General features: G+C 58.9%; 1 protein-coding gene across 4 annotated transcripts in view; it reads right to left on the reverse strand.

The window, feature by feature from the left end:
* Window positions 1-1,619: 1,619 nt before the first annotated feature.
* PLEKHG3 (pleckstrin homology and RhoGEF domain containing G3) overlaps window positions 1,620-24,976 on the reverse strand; it is a 39,328-nt gene continuing 15,971 nt past the window's right edge. Inside the window, exons 2-19 of one of the 4 annotated variants that reach the window (XM_070418443.1) lie at window positions 17,216-17,602; window positions 16,096-16,193; window positions 14,453-14,522; window positions 14,103-14,149; window positions 13,845-13,995; window positions 13,625-13,756; window positions 13,220-13,402; window positions 12,927-13,019; window positions 12,655-12,741; window positions 12,373-12,406; window positions 11,934-12,032; window positions 9,828-9,917; window positions 9,345-9,383; window positions 8,889-8,920; window positions 7,952-8,335; window positions 7,355-7,468; window positions 4,066-5,485; window positions 1,620-2,904 (exon numbers count right to left, since the gene is read on the reverse strand). In XM_070418443.1, the coding sequence (XP_070274544.1) occupies window positions 2,201-2,904; window positions 4,066-5,485; window positions 7,355-7,468; window positions 7,952-8,335; window positions 8,889-8,920; window positions 9,345-9,383; window positions 9,828-9,917; window positions 11,934-12,032; window positions 12,373-12,406; window positions 12,655-12,741; window positions 12,927-13,019; window positions 13,220-13,402; window positions 13,625-13,756; window positions 13,845-13,995; window positions 14,103-14,149; window positions 14,453-14,522; window positions 16,096-16,193; window positions 17,216-17,563 (4,125 nt within the window). In that variant the 5' untranslated portion in view covers window positions 17,564-17,602 and the 3' untranslated portion in view covers window positions 1,620-2,200. The remainder of the gene's footprint in view (window positions 2,905-4,065; window positions 5,486-7,354; window positions 7,469-7,951; window positions 8,336-8,888; window positions 8,921-9,344; window positions 9,384-9,827; window positions 9,918-11,933; window positions 12,033-12,372; window positions 12,407-12,654; window positions 12,742-12,926; window positions 13,020-13,219; window positions 13,403-13,624; window positions 13,757-13,844; window positions 13,996-14,102; window positions 14,150-14,452; window positions 14,523-16,095; window positions 16,194-17,215; window positions 17,603-24,976) is intronic. The other 3 variants (XM_070418434.1, XM_070418452.1, XM_070418461.1) reach the window with 3 other exon arrangements.

The following is a 24,976-nucleotide window of genomic DNA, read 5'->3' on the forward strand; positions in this document are numbered from 1 at the left end:
GTGTCCTTGTGAGTTTCACTTGTTTTGGCAACACTTGCTGCACCTCCCCCAGCCCATTAGCTACCCAGATAGGATCTAGGGAGAGTCATAAGGTCAAGCCTAATTATGCTGAGAGAGCTGTGCCCTCTAAGCTGGGACTTGTTTGTGGCTTTGCCAACAGGTCAGTCGGAGGCTTAACCCTATAGCCGCTCCCTACATGCAGGCATAGCCATTTTTTCAAAAGGCTCCACTGATAATTCTAATGGGCAGCCGGTGAGAACCACTGAGCTGGCCCAAGGTTCCCAGACGCATCCAGATGCTTGTGTGAGAATCTCCCGGGGAAAGTACTCACTACAACTTCCCAGGCCCCACCCGCTGAAGAGTCTGAGGCAGGGAGTTTGAGAAGCAGCGAATCATCCTTCTCCTTCAATTTACAGATGAGGGAAAAGCAAGAGTTGAGGTGGCCCGGCTAAGTGAACGGCAGGGCTAGGACCAATACCTGGGTGCCCTGGCTCTCATTCCGTTAGGTTTGTGGCTACACAATGTCACGACCCAAGGCTTGCCTGGTAGAAGCCGGCCCTCTCCTCAGTGGCAGGAAGTGGCCGCAGAACACGGGCATCTCTGGCCTGTCGGCTCTGCCAGCCTCAGCTTTCTCTGACCTCAGCAGATTCTGCGCATCCACCTGAGATTGAGTTTGTCCCCCGAAGGCAGACGACTCGTGAGGCCCTGAACAAGACCTGTGGGGACCCTCAGGACATTCTACCACCTAGGCCCCGCAACCCCCTACAGTGGGGCCTTGACTTACGAGTTTAATTCGTTCCGTGATGGAGCTCGTAACTCAAATTACTCGTATGTCAAATCTTAAAGTGAACAAGTGAGACACATGACGCTGGGCTGATGTTGTGGCGTTCACTGTGACGTTCGCTGCGCCAACTAGCGGTGGGGTATCTGAAGCTGCTCGTAACCCGAATTTCAGTTCGCAACTCAAAGCAAAAAATCGTATCTCGAAAAACTCATTAGTCGGGACACTCGTAAGTCAAGGCCCCACTGTACTCCCAGGCCCCAGGCAGAAGGAACAGGGCAGAACAAGGCAGGTCCACCATGGACCAAGGGCAGAAAACCCAACTAGAAAGAGGGAGGCATTCGTAGCCTTTCTGAATCAGAGACACTTTGAGGAGAGATGAAGACTGAGGATGCATCCCATAAAAATGCACCTGCACTCCTCACCCATGTTCCAAGACACCTGGAGACATGTCTAGGCTCCAGGTTCAGAATCCCCGCCTCCTAGGATGTCTCCTGGGAAGGAGGGGGAGAGAGAGTAAAGGGCACCAGACACTGGAAACTCCTGCCTACTAGAAAAATGTTCCGTTCACCACCCTCCCCCTCGCCCCAGCCCTTACTTCCTTTAGTCCAGCTTTGGTCCTTGAGATAAAGAGCTCAAGGCTGGCATGATGCCCCTGCCCCCAAGACAGGTTGCCAAGCTGGGGCTGGACAGAGGAGTCTGTGGGAGCAGACTCCGCCAGATCAACTCTCCCACCCCAGCAGGCCCAGTAAGTCACCCCCACACCCCACCTCCCCTAAGACACCCCGCCAGACCAACTCTCCCACCCCAGCCAGGCCCAGGAAAGAGGCCACACAGGTCGGTTGGTCAGCAGTGGTTATTGCACCATTGGCAGATAATGAAATGTGTATACATTAGCGACATCCACGGGGTCAGCAAGACAACCCACAAAAGTACCTGAACTGATTCCGTTACATTCTTCGTGGGAGGGGAACCAACAACGGAGAAAACACGCACTCACACAAACACACCACAGAATGGAAAGCAATAAATTATGGACCTCGTTCCGCCCTGGATGCCAAGGAAAGGCACAGCCCAAGAGCAGAGCCTCTCTAGCCACCTGTGCCCGTCTCCTCTGTCTGGCCGTGGCCAGCCCATGCTGGGGGCCTGAGCAGGGCGTGCTCTCCCGGGGAAGAGGGGAGCTTAAATATTTGGCTTCTTATCAGAGAAGAACTATATACAAGGGAAGTGGCCACACGGGCCTGAGGGAAGAGGGGCTCGGAGAAGGTCACTGTGAGCCCGGGCAGTGCAGGGCGGTCACCGCAGGGGAAGGCGCTGGCTGAGTGCGCTGCACGGTCTTCCCGGCAGGCCTTTCGGGAGGCCTGGGGCGAGTCTCCTGGAAGGAGCCATCCCCCAGCTCCTCCCTCCCCAACTCAAGAGTCAACCTATGGAGTTCAAGGCCTGGAATCTCTCCCTCAGGTTTCTCACTCGGCCTTGCTGGCCCGGGTCCGCTGGGTCCCCGGGATCCTCTTCCTTCGGCCAGTTCTCTGCAGACGCCTGCAGATCCTGGCCCGGCCCCCCCACGGCTGCTGGTGAGACTGGTCCCGCAGCGGGGCCAGGCCGGGGCCCCTTCTCCAGGACGATCACCCGCCGGTTGTTCTCCAGGGCGACGTCCGCGGTGACGTGCAGGGCCTCCTCTCCGTCCGGCCAGCTGCTGGGCAGCCCCCCGGGAGGCTGGGGCTGGGCGGCTGCGGGGCCGCCCCGGCCCGTCCTGGCCCTCAGGCTGCGGCAGCGGCCCAGCCTGCCCGCCGGCGGGGGCTCCACCATGTTGGGCACGGAGCAGCTCCGGCTGACGGGGAGGCCTCGGGGCCGGCTGCCCTGGGCCTGGGCCGCCTCGTCCTGGGAGGCGTACTTGGAGCAGAGCTCGCGGACGTCGGGCCAGTTGAAAGTCTCAGTATCCAAGGGGCTGAGGGGGCTGCGGCTGGAGGGCCGGGCCCCCGGGGAAGTGGTCCTCGAGGTGGCAGCCGGGGGGCTGAAGGAGGAGCACCGCGGCGACATCTCCCCGGCAGAGCCAGGCCGGGACAGGCTGTGCTCCTGGACCAGCAGCTGCTCCTGGTCGAGGGACAACACCGGCCTCCTCCTGCCTGTGAGGAGAGAGAGGTGCCTGAACGCCGGGCGGAGGGGGCGGGAAGGGCGGCCCCTGAACTGCCCTCGGCACACTCTGGGCAAGGCTGGTTGTTGGGGTTTGGGTGTGATGATGGAAGAGAAATCTCACTTACCATGTGCGGCCCCTTTATCAAAGGGAAATAGGAAGAATAAAGAAAAGGCAGCGGACAAGGATCAAGAGTCAAAGGAAGAAAGATGAGAGCTCCTGCTCTCCTGGAAAAAGGGGGCGCTGAGAGGGGCACGGCCATATTTCCTCCAGAGGCCCTGCTCCATGGGAAGGCTAGGGAGGGCAGAGGGAGGGCTGGGGAGGGCAGAGGAAGGGCTGGGGAGGGCAGAGGGAGGGCTGGGGGGGCAGAGGAAGGGCTGGGGGGGGCAGAGGAAGGGCTGGGGAGGGCTGAGGAAGGGCTGGGGGGGGCAGAGGAAGGGCTGGGGGAAGGTAGAGGAAGGGCTGGGGGATTGCAGAGGAAGGGTCTGGGGAGGGCAGAGGAAGGGCTGGGGGGGGCGGCAGTGAAAGGATGGGGAGCAGAGGAAGGACTGGGGGCAATGGAAAGGCTGGGGGAGGGCAGAGGGAAGGCTGGGGGAGGGCAGAGGGAGGGCTGGGGAGGCAGTGGAAGGGCTGGGGGGCAGAGGAAGGGCTGGGGGAGAGCAGAGGGAGGGCTGGGGGGCTGAGGAAGGGCTAGAGGGCAGAGGAAGGGCTGGGGGAGAGCAGAGGGAGGGCTGGGGGAGGGCTGGGGAGGCAGAGGAAGGGCTGGGGGGCTGAGGAAGGGCTAGAGGGCAGAGAAAGGGCTGGGGGAGAGCAGAGGGAGGGCTGGGGAGGCAGTGGGAGGGCTGGGGGGCAGAGGAAGGGCTAGAGGGCAGAGGAAGGGCTGGGGGAGAGCAGAGGGAGGGCTGGGGAGGCAGTGGGAGGGCTGGGGGGCAGAGGAAGGGCTAGAGGGCAGAGGGAGGGCTCCACCAGGGTAGCACGCAGGCCTCGGGGCGTTAGACCAGGTGCCAGGGCTCCCCCGGCCCTCAGTGTGAGGTCCAGCCCTCTCTTTGGTAGAGGTCCTTTAGGGGTCACTTTCTCCCAAAAGCCAAGTGGCTCCTAAAAGGTTCTTCTGCCCCAAACTTGTAGAAGGGGCCCACCTCCAACCCCCTCATACCTTTGCCACCCGAGGGCCCTCCAGCCTCCTCCTGCAGGTGGGGAATGGTGCGTGCTGCATCTTCCCACGGCAGCGGTGGCCTGGCTGTCCCCATTTTGCTCTTAATGCGGAGGCTGTACTGGCGGGCCAGCTGGTAGACCTTGTTCTTGACCTTTTCGCTCATGTGGCCGTCCATCATGTGGGAGAGCTGCACTATGCAGGGGTGCAGCGGGGCCACCAGCTCTCCCTGGGAGCCACTGCTCAGCTCCTTCACCAGCTCCTTCAGCTCTCGGGCCAGGTGGGCCGGGCTGGGCCGCCCGGTGGGGGAGGCGCTCTCCGGGGAGGCAGTGACCGACTCTTCGGTGATGGCTCCCAGCTCGTGCTCCTCCAGGATGAAGAGCGGCTCATGCAGGTCAAAGCCATTGGCCTGGCCCGGCCCCTTCCGAGGACTCCCCCCAGAAGACTCCATCCCCTCCCAGATCTTCAGGATTTCCGAAGACGGGCGGAACTCAGCGTCTGTGATAGGAGCTGGGTCCCCAGCACCTGAACCCGCCTGGCCTGGTCCCGGGAGGTCAAACAGGGCCCAGGAAGCCGGCCTGGAGCCCGCCTGTCTCTTGTGCCCCAATGGGGCCACCGGCTCCGGGTCCTGCTTGGGAAGGTTGTTGAACCTGGAGACCGAGTTTCTCACCAGGCCCTTGGGGATGTAGGAGAGGCTCTCCCGGCGCCGGACGCTGAAGCCTGCATCATGGTGCTCTGCGTTCTCGTAGTAGCTCTTGATTTTGTCCAGCAGCAGCCGGTCCCGGGTGGAGAGCATGGGTTCCTTCTTCTTGCAGGAGGACCTGTCGGTCTCCGCCGAGCAGCCTGGGCCTGGGGGCTCCGTCCCGTTGACAGAAGGGCCACTCTCTGTGGCCACCCCTACACTGAGGTCCACTTCGGGGGGGAGCTGAGCACTGAGGGCGTCCGTGGTGCTGCCACAGCGGGCCAGGCCCTTCTCGCTGCCCTCCAGGCTGAGCACACTGCTACTCCGGCTGGTCAGCCTCGGGGTTGTGAAGCCAGTAGACTTGCCGTCCTCCAGGGCCAGGCTGCTCCGCCGGGAGAAGCTGCTGACGAACCGCTCGGCAATGACACTGGCCTGGTCCAGCACAGAGGGCGGCAGGAGGCTCTCGGGCTCCTGGGCAACCCCTGTTTCCTCCTCCTCCTCCTCCTCCTCTTCCTCTACCTCCTCCTCCTCTTCCTCCTCGCTGCTCAAGGCCTTCATGTCCTCGGTGCTCTCGGCCACCTCGAAGTCCACCACGTCGCTCGGGTGGCCCAGCCCCAGCGGCTCCTGATGGGCACCCAGGACTTCCGGAGACTCTGTGTCCGAGGGCATCTCCTCGGTGCTGGGACCCTCCTCAGCAGCAAACACCTCCAGCTCTGCCCCAGGCTCGGGGTCCGGCTCAACCTGGGACAGCACAGAGAGCTCACATGAGACGGGGATGAGGGACAGTGCGACTGCTCAACGCCTAGTGACAGGGGCTGCGGGTTTAGGACCGAAGGGGCAACAGGTCCTGAGGGAGAGGCACGTGGGGCTGTTCCTTGGTGACCCTGCAGCTGGGTGCTGGGCCCATGTCCTCAAAGCCAAGGAAAAGTCTAGGAGCGCAGGCGGGGAGAGCGGTGAGCCTGTGCAGCCTGTCTGGGAGCTACAGGGACTGAAGGAGCACACACACAGGGCCAGCACGCCCTGCCCAGTGAAGCAGCTCCCTGAACCCTGGAGCTCCCCACACGGGAGTGGTCCTGGGTGCAAACCCCAGGCCTGAGCAACAAGAGGCCACTCCTACTTCCCTGAGGGGCCAGGGCCTCCCGTGCGGCTCAGGGTCCAGCGGGCAACAGGACCACCTGCTGGAATCCTGCCAGAGGGCGAGACGGGAATGTGGCTCCTGTGGATGACTCTGCATATGCCCGGCAGATGGGCAAGGAAGGAAGCAAATTTGATAAACCTATAGGTCATCTGAACCACAAAACTGGCCAGAACAGGCAGCTTTCCAGAGAGGTCTGTAGGGAGAAGTTAAGAGCAAACACTCTACAGCCTGAGGAACTGATCCAGTCCAGAATCTGCAGAGCAGAACCCGAGACCTAGGCCTGCATTGTCCAGCGAGAACAGCCACCAGCCCCACGTGCCTTCAAGCACCTGAGACGGGGCCAATCCAAACTGAAAACAGCTGTAAAGGTTAAACACACCCCAGACTGCCAACACCTCATACAAAAAAAACAAAGCGTCTCGATGACTTTTTATATTGATTACATATTGAAATGATAGTAGTTGGGACGTGCTGGATTAAATGATTTTTTTAAATTGATTTTAGAGGGGGGAGGGGGGAGACACAACTGAGCTACCCAGCCAGGGCAGTTAAATGACTTTTTAATGTGATTACCAGACCGTTTTAAATTACACGCGGCCCTGGCCGGTGTGGCTCCGTTGGTTGAGCATTGTCCTGTGCACCAAAAAGTTGCCAGTTCAATTCCCAGCCTGGGCACATGCCCGGGTTGCAGGTTCAGTCCCTGGTCAGGGTCTGTGCGGGAGGCAGCCAATTGATGTTTCTCTCTCTCTCTCTCGCCCCTAAAATCAATAAAAACATATTTAAAAAAAATAAAATGGTGTGTGGCTAGCATCGTATTATCATTGGATAGTACCACTCTAGGCTCTCATCCCATGTCATCCAGGTGAGGCCCACCCCGGGGTCTAGGCCTCATGAACAAATCTTTATAACTTAGGGGAAGCAAAGGACTCCGTTCTAGACAAGCCCCAGACGGCATGGGGTGGTGGGAGAAAGAGCGTGGGCTTCTGAGTCACAGACCCCCGTCTGGTCTCAGCATGGCCCCTCGGTGCCAGGCACATGACCCAACCTTTCTTAGCTGTCGCGGGGAATAGACAGAGGAAATAAACATCAGACATGTAGGAAGCACCGAGTGGACGTCAATATGCTACCCTGTCGCCCATGTGGGCACAGGTAGGATTTAAATGTCTGGACCCCTGGCAGGGGCAGGGCCTTATGCCCTACACAAGGAGGCCTGGCCAAGGGGATCTAAAATTTGGTCACTTCTGCTGACTGTGCCCCTCTGGGCAAGGGATCACATCTGCCCAAAGGCACAGGCACCTTTTCTGATTCATGGAAAGGGGCAGTCTGCTCACCAAGCCAGGCACCCACAGACTAGGCAGGTTTCCTGAAGGGGCTGGAGTCCTGTCCCATGGGCCCTATGGGAGAGCCCATGCCTGGAAGCCCCGCCTGCAGACACCTCTGCATTACCCCGCTCCCGCCTGCCGGCCCCTCACCTCAGGCAGGGAAGAAATGGACTCGAAGCTCATTCGCTTCTCGGCACAGGTGGGAGACCGGCCGCTGGGCCGCCTGCAGCTCTTGGGGCCTTCAGACTCCCTGCGCCCCTTCCCCTGCAGCAAGAGGGCAGTCGTCAGGCCCCGGGACAATTGGGAGCCGGTCCCTTCTGCATCCCAACTCGGGCAGCACCTCCTGAGCCTAGGGGGCTGGGCTTTGCTGAGAGCCAGCCCTGGACCGGAGCCACTCCACAGTCAACGTGAACTGGTCCCCGCCAGGCATGCGGCCTCAGAGAAGCCCCACCCTCCTGACCCTTCCAGCCCTGCTGTGTGCTGCCTTCCCCCCTCCCCCCTCCCCACCTCTCACCCCGTTAGTCATGCGCATTGGGTGGTATGCTAGTCCACGCCCAGGATTGGAACAGTGCATGCCAGGGGCTCACCAGGGTGTGACAGTGAGTGAGGGGTTAAGAAGTGCTGAGGGCAGAAGTAAAGGAAGGACAGAGGGGTGGAGAGGGCAGGGCAGGGGACTCCAGGATGGGCATGGGCTTGCACATGCCAGGGAACATGCAAGGAGGAGGGGAGATCAAAGAGACACCTCACCATAGCACCCCGGGAGAAAAGTAAAGCGTTGGCCCGATAGTGCCAGCAGTGGAGGGCGGCCAGCAGGGAGCTGGCAAAGTCGGCTACCTGCTCCGCCACTGCCAGGCTCTCCTCCTCCTCCTCCTCCTCCTCCTCTTCCTCTGAGCCTGGGGGCTCTGGCCCAGACCCCTTCTTGCTGCCTTCATGCCCTGCCAGGTCCTCCAGAGTGACCTGAAATGCCTGCTCCTCCTCCTCGTCCTCCTCCACCACCTCCTCCTCCTCCTCCTCCTCCTCCTCCTCCTCCTGTTCCTCCCGGGCAGCCCCTTCAGGCTCCGGCTGCAGGCCCCGAGTACGAGTACGGGAGGGCTGCCCGCAGTCCAGGAGAGCGCCAGCGCTGCCCGCATGCTGTTCAGAGCAAAGACTCCTCGTGACCAGCCCTGGGCAACACCCCTCCTCCTACCAGTGGCTGGGGGTGAGGAGACTTTATACATAAATCCACATCTAGATACCAACCCCTGGTCTCCACTGGAGCCCAGAGAGGACCAGAGCGGGAGCGGGGGTAGGGGTGGGGGGTGAACAGATGGGGTGGGGAAGAGGAGGGGGCAGGTTTCTCATGGTAGGAAGCTGGGACCTGGGAAAGCCAGGAATGGGGCCTGGTTAGGAACTCAAAGCCCCAGAGAGGCCTGCCTGGCCCGGAGAGAAGAAAGAATGAGAGAGGATCCAGGCTGGGCAGGCCACCACCAGGGTGTCTTTCCAGGAAAGGGTACAGAAGGGTCCCTGGGGCACAGGCCATGGCTCATTCATCTCTGTGGCCCTCATGACAGAGCCTGGTACGTAGGAGGTACTTGGTAAGTATTTGTCAAGTGAACGGAGACGATGAGAGCTGAAGGGGCCAGGGGCTGACCTGGGCGGTCCCACCCCTCTCCACCCAGCCAGGCCCCTCTGCCCACAGCCTTACCTTCATTCCTGCTGCTCTGGCCGCTCTGGTTGCTGCCACCACCACAGAGTCCCAGCACATGGCGAGGGGAGGGAGAGGGGATGGGTGGACAGGAGAAAGAGCCTCTTTATAGGGCCAGAGGCTGAGCAGACCTCTCTGGGGCTCCTATTCCCCAAACCCTCACCTTCCAAAGGAATGACTGACAGAACAAGGGCGGGGGTGGGGTGGTGCACAGCAGTGCAGGTCTGTGAGAGTCACTTGCTCCTGCTGTTACCCGAGGACAGTGAAAGGAATGAGGGGGCGGGGGGCTCAACCCCCCTCCATAGAGGGCAACTGGCAAAAGGCCCACTTCCAGGGAGGAACAGAGACAGCGTCCCCTCTAAACTGTCCTCAACACCCCCACCCAGACGGTTACCGACGCCCCTTCCTGCCCCTGCCCTACAGCTCACCTGAATGGCTGCTCAGCCTCACACTCACCTTTCTCGCTGAGCTGCCGGAGCAGGTGTTTGGTGGGCTCTGCAGAGGAAAGCGAATGGGCAGTCAGCGCAGCCTGGAAACAGCTGTGCCTGGCCCTGCTCCCAAGCCACAGCGCCACCAGCCCATCACCAGCTCAAAGTCCACTCAGGCTTGCCCCCAACCCCCAGCCCTAGGGCCTAAAGGAGGCGGCCCTCACACCTGTCCCTCGGGGAGGCAGGGCCACTTCCATCAGCCCTGGGACCTCTGCCATGACCGCCAGCCCCCAAGAGCAGCACCGCCCCAACCCCCTGAATGAGCACAGCTTACCCAAGGAGCCACAGCCCCACACCGCCCCTTCAGACCAACGAGGCGTATCTCCAGCCAGATCTCTGGAGGCCCAGGCTCCACTCAAGCCCCACCTTCCCCGCAACGAGCACGTCAGCACCTTAGCTGCAGCCCAGGCCGAGCCCTCTCCTAGCACCCACTGGAAAGCAGAGGTCGCACCCGACTGTCTACGGCCCATGAGGCCTGGCACCATGAAGCCTCGCGGCTGGCTGGGGAGTGTTGCCCGGCTGTGCTGGGGCTGACCGGGCTCTGGGGACAGGATACAAAACACAGGCATTAGGCTGGTGGGGCACCACCTTGTACTCCAGCCTTTCTGGGGACAGACCTGAGACAGGCAGGCACAAGGGACCTCCCGAGAGAGCCTTGGCGGGAGCCCACACTGTCCTTGCCCAGCTGGCATTGCATGAGAGGCCCACAGTAAACTTGCAACCAGAAGGAAAGTCTCCTGAGAGGTGTGTGTGCGCAGGTGCACACACCATCTGCACAACAGCAGCCAACATCCAGTTGTTTTCATCAAACACTCAACTTCTTCATTTTAGAGCTTATAATCAAGAATATCTAATAAGCGACCAACAATGGCGGTAGCACCTGACTTATCCATCAATGTTATTTATCTGCCCATCTCGGCTCCCTCGAAGGAGGAAGCAGAAAGGGCCCAGCGGCAGGCGGAGCGGCTGGCCGAGAGCAGGCCCTCCCGTCCTCCCTCCTCAGCTACTGCCTAGCCTGCTTCACACACTCCTCCTCACAAGTTCAAAAGACTGATTTCGAACAGACTGAAGGGGAAGTAATACTGTAGGCAAGCACACTAAGACAGATCAGAGCAAACACTCGTCAGTGTAAAGATGGACACAACAGAGGCTGTCTCTATGGCAACCACGGCCTCTCCCCCCCGCCCCCCCACCCCACCCCCACCCCACCCCCACCCCTCTGGGGGCCCTGGAGAATCTAGCAGTCCACACACCACAGTGATGCCATTGCACAACTCAGAAAGGGAGAAGTTCAACTCTGGCCAGTATCCTCTACTTTAAAGGCTCCGGAGTATGAAGCGTGTTTTTAGAAAGATGCCTCTCTCATAATGGTCAAAGCTAAAGCCCCAAAACAAGCACACAAACAATACCCAGCTCTTCTCGAGTTTCCAAGCGAAACTCTCAGCCACGTGGAAACTTAGGCTCTAAAATGGCTCATTTCCTGCTGCCTTGACAGCTGCCGTGTGGATGCGACAGGTGGACTTCCTACTGCCACCACCACCACCGTCACTCACCGAACACGCCGTGTGCCAGAGCTCCCAATGCAAAGCTGTGGCAGGTTACGGGGGAAAGCTAGAGCGACAGGAAGAGGACGACAGAAGGAAGGTGAGGAATCAGAGAGGGCCAGAGACTGACGAAGTTAACACGGCCGATGTGGGGCTTTCAACATATGGCGCCGTCAAATTCTGCAACCGTAACAGGTTTGCCTAGGGTTCAAGGTCCACTGGGAGCAAACAAAACGAAACCACAACAGCTTCTCGAGATCACACGGTTCACGCATCAATCCACAGTTGTTCAAGGAGCTCGTGGGCCATGGCCAATCAAAGCCCAATGCGCCGCGGGGCTCCAAGCCAGTCACACCGAATCTCTCTCCCCAGGGATCTCTCCCCACGCGAGTAAGTCTGGCAGTGCCGACCGAAGCCGATCGGTCCCTCGGCCTCAAACGGAAGGGCGAGTGGAAACAGACGTGGAAAACACCGGGCGAGCTAAGGATAACAGCAAGGTCTTCTCTTTCTCAGTAGACGATTCACTCCAGAAACCCCAAGTACACAGCAGCGAGCCCCGTCACGGAAAACCCGGGAGAGGGAAATGGAACTTTCCCCCGAGACCCAAAGCAAATATTTCCTGTCTGGATTTGATGCCACTTGAAGTCTGCCTTGCTTTCCCCACGCCCTGCCTCTGCTCTGTTCCGAGGCTGGGCCGGGGCCCATCCGTGATGTCGCGAGTTACTCCTGGCCGACTCCCAGGAGTGATGAAGGGGAGGTTTCCATTGCAGGGGAGCTAAGAAGGCTGCCAAGGCCTGAGGGAACAGCATGCCTAGGGCCGTGGAAAAGGTGGGCTGCCCAAAGGTGCCCGGTGGAGGCAGAACAGGGAGAGGATTTACACACACACACACACACACACACACACACACACACACACACACCCTTCCCAGGATTTCTGGCGGTGAGAGCCAGCCCCAAATGCTGCTGCAAACAGCCCCATGAAGATGCCTCTGCCCACACAGCCTTCCCCTTACCAGACTGCCGGCGGCCCTGGCGCACGTGGGTGGACACCTCATCCTGGGAGGACCAGGCTTTCTTCAGGCGCTCTGGGCTGTAGCGGTACCGGTTGGGATCTGCAGCCAGGAGAGACAATCAGGCCTCTGGGACACTCTCAGCCTTGGCCTTGACTCTGACCGTACCCGACCACCCCTCTGCTGCCACCCTAACTCCAGGAGCTTTCAAAGCTCTCCCTCTCGCATCTTCCATCCACTTCCACCCGGGGCATCGGCACGGAGTCTGCCGTCAGCGGTGCCGTGTGCCTCGGCTCATAGGAGACCCCCGGGCCCTGACAAAGGGAGCCGCCCAGTCCTCCCTGCCCCCTGGAATCTCAGTGTCGGGCCAAGCTTCCCCGGGACGCAGCCTGACCGAGAAAGGTGTGCGATTAGGGGCAGAGCAGCAGAGAGGGTCACTCACAATAGGAGTCCATTTCCAAGATCGCTTCCTTGGCCTGGAGAGGAGAAACCCACCTGGTTATGACCCTGCCAGGTGCCGTGCATCCCCTGACGCACACCCCGCTCTGTGAGCTCGGACCCCCCACAGTGCTCTGTGAGGCCCCGGGCATCCGCTGAACTGACCCCCGCTGTTCAGTGATGCCAGTGTCCAGAGGGTGGGCCCTTATGAACCCGCAGCTGGCTCTGAAGGACAGCCGCTCCCCGCACCCCCTCAGGAGCTGGGGTGGGCACCCCAGGAGCGCACCTTCTGGGGGATGGTGGTGTGGTGGTTCTCCAGGATGAGCCTCTTGATGTGGTGTGTCCAGTTCCGCTTCTCCTGAACGGTTTTGGCCTGGGCGGAGGCAAGAGAGGGAGCCAGAGGTCACCGCGGGCCGAAGGCACATGACCTGGGCGTGCTCCAGCCGAGGTGGAAAGAGGGCCTCTGCTCGGGCCTGAGAGATGCCCACAGTGACCCCTGCAGCTAAGCGAGCAGAGGAGGCGGGCCTGCCCCCACCCGCCCCCCGGCCCACCCCTCACCTGGATGCTGTACTGCTGCTTGCTGTGCTTGTAGTGGGTGACGGTGAAGCACAGGGAGTCTCTGGTGCTTTCGATCAGCATCAAGGAGGAGCACTAGAGAGGAGGGGGAGGGCAGTCAAGGACGAGGAAGGGGGAAGGAGAGCTGACCGGGGGCCCCCGTCCCTCGAGGTCCTCTGGGGAGGGAGGGTAATCGCAGAAGGATGGAGCTGCGCCCACGCTGACTGGGGGCCGATGAAGAGGGTGAAGACGGCGAGGAGGAAAGGGGACAGAGGAGGTGGTGGCAGCCTGGTTACCGGGATGTGACCCTTGTAGACAAAGTGGTCGCCCCGCTTCTTGGTGATGAGCAGCGCTTTGTCGAAGAGGAAGAAGGTCTTCTCGTTCCGCACGCGGTGCAGGCGGAATGTGCCCTCCAGGACCAGCTCCCCATAGATGGTCAGGTCGGGCCCCTTCCAGTTGATGAGCAGTGACTGAATCTCCTGCAGCCCAGAAGCCCCCACCCAAAGGGTCAGGCTTCTCATGACCTTCCTGGGGACCCCCTGGGACTCCAAGGAGCTCCTGAAAACCCAACCAGTGCTGGGTCCCCTAGAGGAGCCTGCCCCACACGGACACCACCCCTCGGCTCACCCCAGCAGGGCGGCCCCACGACCCCCCACCCCCGACCACCCTGGCATGTTCCTGCTGTCACCAGCCCGGAGCACCTGGAGCCGGACCGCGTGCTCATGCCTCCTCTTCATATCGTTGATGTACCAGGCCACGCAGGTCATGGTGTCAATGGCGTCCTCCACCACCTCGAAGCCGTCCTCTTCCTCATCAAAATGTTTGGCAATTTCCTGCGTGGGACACAGGGGCTTAGGCAGCCCACAGACTCAAGGGTCCTGCCCCTCCCCCAGCCACCCCGCCCTCAGGGCCCTGGGTTACCTGGAGCAGCAGGTGGTACTTGAGGATGCGCTGGACGGGCTTCAGCAGGTAGGAGCCCAAGGGCAGCGAGTGCTGCAGCAGCGCCTGCCGGTCCCGGAAGAACTTGGCCTGCTGCTTGTCCCGCATGCACTCGGTCAGGGCGGCCACTGAGCTGGAGTGGGGAAGGGGCGGTCACCACCTGGGAAGGCCTGGATGGGAGGTGGGGTGCCCCAGACTCACCAAAGGGGTCAGCCACCCCTCCCCACCCCAATGACTCACTTGGGGTAGTTGTTGCAATACTGGGTGTAGATATCAAACTCTTGACTCTATGGAGAAACCAGAAAGAGTGACTTCAGGGAAACCCCCATTGGACTGTAAACCAGGTGTGCCCAACACATGCCCCTGCTCCCTGAGCCCTTTGCCTGAGCCTCTGCAGGCCCATCGTTGTACCCACCTGTCTGGGACATGCCATCCACCCCGCAACCCTTGGCTCCACCCAAGAACACCCTCCCCATTCCAGACAGGACACCTGGCACTTCCCCTGGAGAGGGGCACCCAGGAAGGCGGGCATCCCTGTCCCACTGAGCCCCCCGGAAGAGGACAAGAGGCAAGCAGCCAGCCCTTCTCACCCTTTCCACAAAGCAGCTGGCCACAGCCACAGGGTCACTATTGCAGTTGTCCAGGTCTCTGAGGAGCTGGCTGGGTGGGGGAGAGTGGTCATCAGATCCCGGACCACGCGCAGCCTCCACGTCCATGCCCAACACACCATGCCCCTCCCCAACCTCCTGCCCAGATACACAGCCAGCCCGGAGCCATGCCGGAGTCAGGGCTTCCGCCCTCGAAGTGAGCCCTGCCCAGGGCAGCAACCAAGAAAGCACCCAGCAACACTGCAGAGATGGGGAGCAAGGGACACCCACATGCTCGGCAAGAGGAAGAAGGGACAACAGTACCCACCTCGGGAGAGGACACGGCTCCTCTGCAGGCAGGAGGAGTCAAATACACAAAAGCAGAGATTAAAGGAGAAAGAAGGGCGGGGGGGCTCATAAAAGAACCGAGGCCCCCGGCTCAAAAGGAGAGAACAGAGTGAGACCCCAGCACGCCTTGTTCTAGAGGAAACCCTAGAGAGGGTGCTCCCCCCGCCTCTTCCCCCTGGGCTCTCCCCTCTTCCCAATCCCCCACAACCCGGCCTCGGTCTCCCTCCCAGACTTCTCCGGCTGGCACAGCAGGAAGTCTCCCTGCCCATCTTAAAGGGCCTGGGGCAAGGTGCCTCCTGAACTGCCGACACTGACCCGCCAGCTCTGCTCCTCCTGACCAGTGCCCTTCCCTGGGGCATCTGTGGGCCCAGGCGGCACACTCTGGATCCTCAAGGAGCCCCTCTGCCCTGAAGCAGCCCTCACCAGGCCTTGTTCAGCCTCCCCCACCACATCTTGCCTGACCTGTGCATTCCCCGAAAGCAGGGGTGGCGAACCTTTTTTCTGCCCAGGACCATTTGGATATTTATAACATCATTCGTGGGTCATACAAATTTATCAACTTTAAAATGAGCCTGCTATGCCCTATCCGGTATGGCTCAGTGGATGGAGTGTGGGTCTTCAGACTGAAGGGTCCCGGGTTTGATTCTGGTCAAGGGCACATGCCCGGGTTGTGGGCTCCATCCCCAGTAGGGGGCATGCAGGAGGCAGCCGATCAATGATTCTCTCTCATCACTGATGTTTCTCTCTCTCTCTCTCCCTCTCCCTTTCTCTCTGAAATCAATAAAAATATATTAAAATAAATAAAATTATCCTGCTATACTTGGTCAAACATTTAATTAGCTCACCCCTAATGCCTTGGCAGGGCCAGACCAAATGATTTCTCGAGCCTTATACGGACCACGGGCCGGGCGTCCCCACCCCTGCAAAGGGTCAGATCACCTCCGGGAGCCCGGACTTCCCATGGGGTAAGAAGATGGAGAAGAAACTAAGAGATGTGCAAGTGGGAGACAAAAATGAGAGGGATAAAGGGGCCAGAGAGAGCTAGAGGGGAGCGTATCAGGGAAAGGGTCTAGCAGTCCCCTGAGGGGCAAGCACAAGGCCCCAGGGCACATGGTCCCACGGGTCCTCTCCCCTGCAGGGAGCAGCTATACTTCTGTATAGGGATGGACCATCCTCCCCCATCCTCAGAGATCAGGCCCTGGGCCCACATGCCACTGCCCAGGACACCCAGGATTCCTCTCTAGGCCCCAAAACGGGCCTCACAGGCAGGACCGGGTGTACGTCGGACCCACTCATACCTGTTCAGTGCATAGATGCTTTCTATGTTCCCAAAGAGGGCGCTGACTTGTTCTGGCTGCAGCAGCCCGGGGGTGTCGATGATCTTCAGGAGGTAGTCCTGCAGGGAGAGAGGCATCAGAACGCAGCCCCTCCCGCACAATCCCGTGCCCCCAGCCACACCTCACTTCCGTGCCTCATTTTACAGCTATAGCACGATTTCACAGGCATCACCTACTATACTGGGTTGGATAGTTCCACCCAAAAATTAATATCCACATGGAACTTCAGAACGTGAACTTATTTGGAAACAGGGTTTTTGTAGATGCGACTAAGGATCTCAAGATGCCATCACTCTGGATTTAGGGTGGGTCCTAAGTCCAATGACCAGTGTCCTTATAGGAGAGAACCACAGAGGTGGAGAAGAAGGCAACGTGAAGATGAGGCAGAGATGGTGGTGATGCAGCCACAGGCCACGGCACAGGAGGAAGGCCAGCAACCACCAGGAGCAGGAAGGAGGCATCCCCCTCAGAGCCACCAGAAGGAACGACCCTACCAACATCTGGGTTTCTAACTTCTGGCCTCCTGCTCCGAAAGAGACAGAAGAAATGGCTGCGTCTTAAGCCGCTGGGTCTGTGGTAATTTGTTACAGCAGCCGTGGGAAACCAATACACCTCCCTCCGCAGGCGGCTTCCACAGCGGCAGCCACCTCCTCCTGTGTGCCCGGCACAGTGTGCACACTTCACCTGCACAGGTGCATCCATCTTCATTTACAAATGAGGAACCTCAGGGGCTACCCAGTGCCTGAGACCCCACAGCTAGGGAACAACAGAGCGGGATCCAGGAGCAGACAGGCGGGGTCCAGAGTCCGTCTCCACGGAGCACCGGAGTCCCTTCCCTCCTCGCCAAGGGTGTCTACTCCCTGGGGACCCACAGTAAGTTCTGCTGGCGGAGCCACTGGTCTGACCCCGAGTCACATGGCAGTGTGAGCTGTCAGCAGCTTCCCCACCTGTCCCGGGGAAGCAGACCTCCAGGATACATGAGTCGGGGAGAACTGTCCTTCCGGGCAGCGGTAGGTTTATGCGCCAGAGCTGGGCTGCAAGGCCACCCGGAGAGGAGGAGGCCGGCGCCCCCGCCCCTTACCTCCACGATGCTGCGCAGGTCCTGCACGTACATGCGCTCCGTTTCCACGATTTCCCGCACCACCCGGCCCAAGTAGCTGAGCTTGTGCGCAGGTGCCGCGGCTGCCCGGCTGTTGAATGGGGACAGGGGTCCCTTCTTGTTAGGCCGGGTGCTGGAGTTGTTGTTGCTGTTGGGGGCGTGCCTGCCACGCGGGGAGCCGGCCCCGTTCTTGGTGAAGGCCTCAGGGCCGCTGGGCTCCTCCATGGCGCCTCGGCTGTCCCGGGAGGAGCCTGACGAGGACGCGGTGGAGGTCAGGCTCACGGGCCGCTCCTGGCTGCCGTCCTGGTGGAGGGAGGTAGAGACGGGCATCCTGGCATCGCTGCCTGGCGAGGGCACTCCGGGGAGATTCTGGGCAGGGCAGACAAAGTGTCAAACTCTGAGTCCTCACAGAAACAGAAAGTAGCAGGGTGGCTGCCAGGGAGGGAGGGGGCGGGCCGGGGTAGTTGTTGTTTAATGGATACAGAGTTTCAGTTTTGCAAGATAATAAAAAGTCCTGTGGGTGGACTGGTGGTGATGGACACAACAATATGAATGGACTTAACGCCACTTGAAAGTGGTTAAAATGCAAATATTATCTTATTTTAAGAACAGTTTTACCACAATTTTAAAAACAGCAACTAGCCCTAGCCAGATAGAGTGTCGGCCTGCGGACTGAAGGGTCCTGGGTTCGATTCCGGTCAAGGGCACATGCCCAGGTTGCGGGCTTGATCCCCAATAGGGGGTGTGCAGGAGGCAATCGATGATTTCCTCTCATCATTGATGTTTCTATCTCTCTCTCTCCCTTCATCTCTGAAATAAAAACATTAAAAAAAACAGCAACTTGGAATCCCCAGGAAGTCCCTTCCCCCAGACCCTATGAGCATCTATAGCAGCGGTTTCTCAACCTGTGGGTCGCGACCCCTTGGCGGTCGAACAACCCTTTCACAGGGGTCGCCTAAGACCATCCTGCATATCAGATATTTACATTATGATTCATAACAGTAGCAACGTTACAGTTATGAAGTAGCAACAAAAATAATTTTATGGTTGGGTCACAACATGAGGAACTGTATTTAAAGGGCCAGAAGGTTGAGAACTACTGATAGGGATGCCCCATAACATTCCCTCCCGACTCCAACAGCTCCACCTCCACCTTTCCAGGGTAGAAGACAGGTGGACCACACCCGGACAATAAGGGCTCGGAAACCCCAGGCCCCAGAAGAGCAGAGACGACACCTCGGCCAGCGCCATGGCGGGGGGTGCCCTCTGAGGGAATCCCAGCACCTGGCCTCTCAGGCCCTCGGCTCCTCACCATCTGCCCAAGTGTTGTGTCCTCCAGGCTCTGAGCACCTGGCACAGGGCAAGAGCTCCATAAACTGTCAAAACAGTGATGCTAATGGTAGTTGCCAAAAAGCACTTCCCAAGCGCGCACCTGTCAGGGCCTGTGCTGGGGTCACTGGACAAAGGCAGGCAAAGATCTGGCTCTTAAAATCTAAGAGGACATGCACGCCAGAGGGGAACAGTCTCCCCAAGGTTCCAAAATCTTGGGGCACCAGTGACTACACCATGAACCTGGAAACTTCCAGATACTGACAGAGAAGGCAGAGGAGATGGCACAAAGGCTGAGCCCACATGACCCCTGACCCCACGCCCAGAACCTGGTACAAGCCCCTGAGTCACCCTGGCTCCCAGGGACAGGAAATTCCCCAGGGCTGAGCCACCGGTGAGTCTCCCACGCTCCCCCAGCTCAGCTCACCTCAGCTCAGCCAGGGCAGCACAGCAAGCAGGAAGCTGCTCCCAGATGAGGCAAACACAGCCTCAGGTGGACTTTATTCCCTGAGCGGATGGTGGTAGACTCACAGGTAGGCCTGCCCGAAGCAGCAAATCAGGGGAGAGGCTGTGGCCTTGGAGAAGGACAGACACTCCAACTCCACCCCAGAGGACCAGCGCTCACTCACACCCCTTCCCAGAAAGTACCCCTGATTGCTGTTTCCGCAGGAAAAGGTTCCAGAGCATCCCTCCCACCTCCACTGGCCCACAGCCTTCCGCCCCCAGTTCTAGGTCTCAGAAGCTACCAGATCACAGACCACAGCTATGAGGAGAAGGATCTAGAAGTTGCCATCACTCCGATAACTATGATTTTGCCCCCTGGTTTTCTGTGCCTCTGCCCCAACCTATGCCAACACCCCAGGCTCGGGCTTTTGTAAATGTTCTCTATGCTTGGATATTATTTCCTCCCCATCCATCCCACGACATACTGGCTCCAACCACTTCACTTAGATCCGACCCTCAGGTTCAGATCAGAAGCCACCACCGCCTGCCCCTAGAAACCTCCCCAGAAGGCAAGCCTGGGGCTCCTAGAAACCTCCCCAGAAGGCAAGCCTGGGGCACCTCCTGCATAATCCTTCGGCACCCAGAGTTACACCTACTCTAGCACTCACTGCACAGGACTGTGAGTAGCTTCAGACCCTCTATCCTAGACTGTAGGTGACCTAAGGGCAGGGACCTTAAGGGCGATCTGGCAAATGATGATGAACAAACGGTGCGCCTACTGAGCTACGTCAGGAGCATCGAGACCTCCCTGCCATCCATGCTAGCCCAGCAAGGAGCACGGACCTTCAAGCACAGGGCTCTGTCCCTGCACCTCAGCTGGGGTGCTTTGCTCCATGGGAGCCTCCCATTTTGCAGATGACGCGGTGGCAGCACTGGGGCTAACCCTGCATCCTCCCTCCCTCGGGGCGCAACAAAAGGTTAATTAACAGGATCACCCGGTGGAACTGAGCATCAGGAGGAAAGCCCCTTGGGAATGCAGCTCGGCTGCCTCTGGCTGCCTCTTCCTCCCTCTTCAAAGAGCCTTCAGAATGAACCGGCCAGGCCTTCCTACAGAACCAGCCGTAGGGCGATACCACGTTATCTCAGCACAAAGAGGAAGACCCATGCTCCGCCCAGCCCTAACCCCCAGTCCTGCGGGCCTCTGCTGTCCTCAAAGCACACTGCAGGATGCACAGGCCTGCACACCCCGCTCCTCCCTCCCTCCACCCCCCCATCAGTCCCAGCTGGAACCATGGGGCAGGGACTTATGGCCTAAGACCTTTCCCAGATCAGACCTGGGGTCAGTCAGCCCCTAGGGGGATGCTAAATGGAAAAGGCCCAAGTCCCAAATGGATTTCACAGCTGGCCAGGTCACAGCCCCCACTAACGCCCCCTCCCGCCAACCGCCCCCCCCCCCACACACACACACACACACACTCTCAGGGACATTTATCTCTAAAGGGTGCCTTCTGAGGACACCCTTTCAGGACCCCATGCACACTTGGAGCTCAGAAACTAAAGTGCCTTTCCTACCTGAAGCAACTTTCTCTGATTAAACGTAGCCATCTGTTTGCAAGCCCAGCTCACATTTTCAAAGTCGTGCCCCTGCCCAAATCCTCCTGGGACTAAAACCAAGCCTAACAGCTAAAACGTTCTAAGCGCTATAGACATAACAAGCCAATGACATCTCGTAAAAACTCTAGAGGTAGATACAGCTATTATCCCCATTTTACAGATGCAGAAACTGAGGCCACAGAAGTAGCAAGTGGTAGAGCCTGGATTTGAACTCAGCTCCAGTGTTCATGCTCTATCTCCCTAATGGATTTCATACCAGCCAGGACCACAGGCAAGGATCAGTCACAGCCCTGGGCGCCATGGCTTTACCTCAGCATAAGCCATGGGGGCTTTTAACCTGACATTCATTTACCCCACAAAGGCCCCATGGAGGTTAAGATTCCTTATGGCTATTCCTAGACCTGCTACTATCTGACCATTCACCCTCCTGTTAGAACACAGTAAACTACAGATTCCAGGGCAAAGGATGGCAGGTCACGGAGAAGGGAAAACACTTGTGGTCGTGAGGTCAGACGGTAAATTCCTTGGATGATGAGGAAAGCTGGGCAGTGACCAGGAGACCCAGGATCACAAGGCTCTCGCTCTCCTGCGTAGGGAGGACTGGAAAAGAATGTAGAGACGCAGCAAGGGAGAGATGAAGAGTGAAGGGGGCAATGAGAGCAAACAAGGCACAGTCCCATGTGAACTGTGAGTAGACACCACTTGATAGTGACCTGAAAGAGACATCACACTCAATTTGACTGCAATCTGGTCCTAAATGCCTGTTCCCAACCAGCACTGTGTGTCGTTCAGGCTCACAGAGAGTAGCTGCCCACATGCACCTGGGCAGAGCCCACCTTTTCTCCTTCTTCACTGAGCATCACCTCATATTGTAAGATTCACCCCAAAGCCAAGATTAGAACTCAGGTCTGCTCATTCATCTTGAAGACCCTGTCTGAGCCGAGAGGAGGCGACAGGCAGACGGCAGCCAGATGCCCGCGGCCACTGCATCCCATGGCACCAGGTCCCCAATTCCTCCACCTGTTTCCCAGCCGTGACCGCTGTCATCTCTCAACATGATTCAATCCACTCAGTCATCAATCAGCAAATCAGTCTCCTAGAAAACTGATATTTCAAACCCCAGGCCTGTGATGCCCTCTCTGACAAGGTCACCAAAGACCTTTCTTTTTTTGGTGCCCTGACCAGGAATCGAACCTGCAACCTTTTGGTGCACAAGACAATGCTCAGCCAACGGAGCCACTCTGATGGGCAGACCTTTCCTTCGCAAGGGCCCAAGGAGCTGCTCAGACACACACCGTCAAGGGCCTGGGGGCAAGAGAGGACGGGAGATCTGGTTTGTGTTTTTTTCCCCGTTTGTTTAAACTTTCTCTAAATCTAAATATAAGCTACACCTGTAAGGTCATCTGCCTCCAGACGACCTTCCCTGAACACCCCCAGCCAGGAGGCAGGCAGCAGGCCGGCCCCCAGGATTCCCACGCAGCTGAAAGTGCAAGTGCCCATCCTCCTCCCCTCGGAGCCTCGGCGCCATGCCCCGCATCCGACCCACACCCCTGCCTCCCAGAAGAAAATGACATCACCCAAAATCCACAACAGCCCCCTCCCCCCATATTCTGTCCTTAGGGCTCTTGCCACTGAAGCAACAGGACACAGCTCCCCCCAACCAACTTCAGAAAAAAACGGTCTCATAGGGGCACCCACCTTCCGGAGAACCTCTGCTTAATCTCCAGGACTCGGCAACACTCCCTGCTGGCCCTGTCTCCCCGCCAGTCGGCTGAGAAGGCAGGAGAGGGAAGAAGGGGCGCCTGCTAGTGAACCCTCCGAGCAGGCCGGCGCTCTGGAGGTGCCCCAGAACACTTTCCCGATCAGGGAGGCTGGGTCCAGGTGCGGAGGAAGCTGATGTCATCCTCTCACCCCACACCCAAGAAGTGGAAGCAGGACACACCACGCCCGCTCTGGAGGCAAGAAAGGAGCGAGGGGGTTCCCCCAAAAGGCAACCGCTCCAAAGTCCCCGGGCCAAAGTGGGGGAAAGGGAAGGAGGTCACACGGGCCGAGTCCTTCCTCCGGGACTGCGGCTGCCTGTGTCTTCCACGACATTCTAAAGCTCCTCCCAGCCCAGGCAGCCTCTGACCTCCCGGGACCACCCCCCACTCCACTGTCAGGATCTCCTCAGAGAAGGTGCCAGAAGGAACCAGGAGAGAAAAGTCACACCTTTTCCAAACACCGTTTCCAGGGCAGAAGCAATGTGAGCCTCCACAGAGGCCTCCGCTGGGCTCCCGCGTCACTCTCCCGCTCCTGCCCACAGCTTGGCACAGCCAGCGCCACGCTGCTCCCCAACTCTGGCCCCCGAGAAGCCTGGCTCTTGCCTGTGTGTTCCCACTGCCCCCCACTCAGGCACTTCTCCCTGGGCAGAGCTGAGTGAGGTCACCCCGGCAGGAGCCACCCGGCAGACACCCCAGACTTTCCCCAGGAGAACCCCGGAGAGGGGCTGGCTCTGGGCCCCTTTCACCAGCAGTTTCCTCACGCTGGCCCCTCCTGCCTCCCCGGAGACTCAGGGGCCCTCCGCACCTAAGAACAGACAAGGGAAGGCTCCCAGGGGAGTGAATGTGCCCGAGGCAACTGTTGGAGGCTGTGCGACCAGTGTGACCAGCGTTTCTGGGCCACCCAAACCCTGGCCAGCTGGCTCAGGTTCGTTTTCCCTCGTGAATTCCGTTTCCCACCGCCCAGCACAGCAGCGGGCCACCAAGTGTGGCTGGGTCTTGTAAGCAGGACTGCAGCTGCGGGAGGGAAAGGATCGTGACTCCCAAAGGGCCCTCTCCCACGGATCCGGGAGGAAGTCTGGGCCTAAACAAAGTCCAGAAAACTCCCTCGGCCTGGCCTTGGGAGGAGAGGAAAGCGCCGTTTCTGTGGGAGGCTCGCTGGCCCACACCTCACCGTTCCCACCAGCCCACAGCCCCATTCACTCACGGCTCCTGTTCTTCCTCAGACCTGGACTGCCTCCCAGACCCTCCTCTACACAGACCTGGTCAAACCACCTCCTCAGAAAGGCCTCCTCAACCATTTCCAACCCCTCCAGCACACGTCCGATTGTAGACTGAATAATGCCTCCCCCCAGGAATATCACATCCTAATCTCCAGATCTAAGGAACCTGGGTGCTAGCTTACACGGCAAAAGAGACTGCAGATGGGCTCAGGTTAAGGACCTGGGGATGGGAGGTTATCCTAGGTCAGTGGTCGGCAAACCGAGGCTCGCGAGCCACATGCGGCTCTTTGGCCCCTTGAGTGTGGCTCTTCCACAAAATACCACATGCGGGCGCGCACGTATAGTGCAATTGAAACTTCATGGCCCATGCGCAGAAGTCGGTTTTCGGCCTGGGCGAGTCTATTTTGAAGAAGTGGCGTTAGAAGAAGTGGGGGGTGTCGGTCAGGGTGATGGCAGATGCGGCGCAGGCGGGCCGCGGGATACGCAGCTGGGGGGGGGGGGGGGCGGGGGCGGGGGATACGCAGCTCGGGGGAGGTACATTGTTTTGAGGTGCGTTCGCTGAGGTCGACCCCTTCCAACTCTCCCATCCACACTTGTCTATCTGAAACAAGTATACGAGACAAGTGTGGATGGGAGAGTTGGAAGGGGTCAACCTCAGCGAACATACCTCAATCAGATTGAGGACGTTTTTAGCAAAGGCCAGCTTAGGAGTACCCTAATTAAGTTAATAACAATGTACCTACCTATATAGTTTAAGTTTAAAAATTTGGCTCTCAAAATAAATTTCAATCGTTGTACTGTTGATATTTGGCTCTGTTGACTAATGAGTTTGCCGACCACTGTCCTAGGTGATCTGGGTGGGCCCCCTGTAATCCCAAGGGTGCCTATGGGAGGGAGGCAGCGGGACTCACACTGATGTGACAACAAAAGCAGAGGGGCATAGAGACAAGTGGGAAGACGCTTCTGGCTTTGCACAGGGAGGAAAGGGACCACAAGTCAAAGGACCTAGGCAGCCTCCGGAAGCTGGAAAGGACAAGGAGACATTCTCCCCCGGAGCCTCCAGAAGGAGCACAGGCTAACCTCTGAACCCCAGAACTGCAACCAAGTAAATGTTTTAAGCCGCTGAGTTTGTGGAGCTCTGACAGCAACCAGAGGACACGGTCACCAAACACTTCCTTCCATTCTAATGGCCTGAGTATCGCTGAAAACACTGGTCCTTCTGGTCTCATATATGTAAGCTTTTCTTCTGGACTAAATAGTAAAAAACCTCGTGGGCTGGGCCTTCTCTCCCTTATTCTCCCCTCACCCCCAGCAGGCAGTGCACACACGAGGTGCTCAATACATGCCCGCTGGAAGGACTGCGGGAGCGTGCCTGG

Source organism: Myotis yumanensis, unplaced genomic scaffold (genome assembly GCF_028538775.1).
Source record: "Myotis yumanensis isolate MYYU_CA2020_CCGP unplaced genomic scaffold, mMyoYum1.0.hap1 SCAF_1, whole genome shotgun sequence".
NCBI lineage: Eukaryota > Metazoa > Chordata > Mammalia > Chiroptera > Vespertilionidae > Myotis > Myotis yumanensis.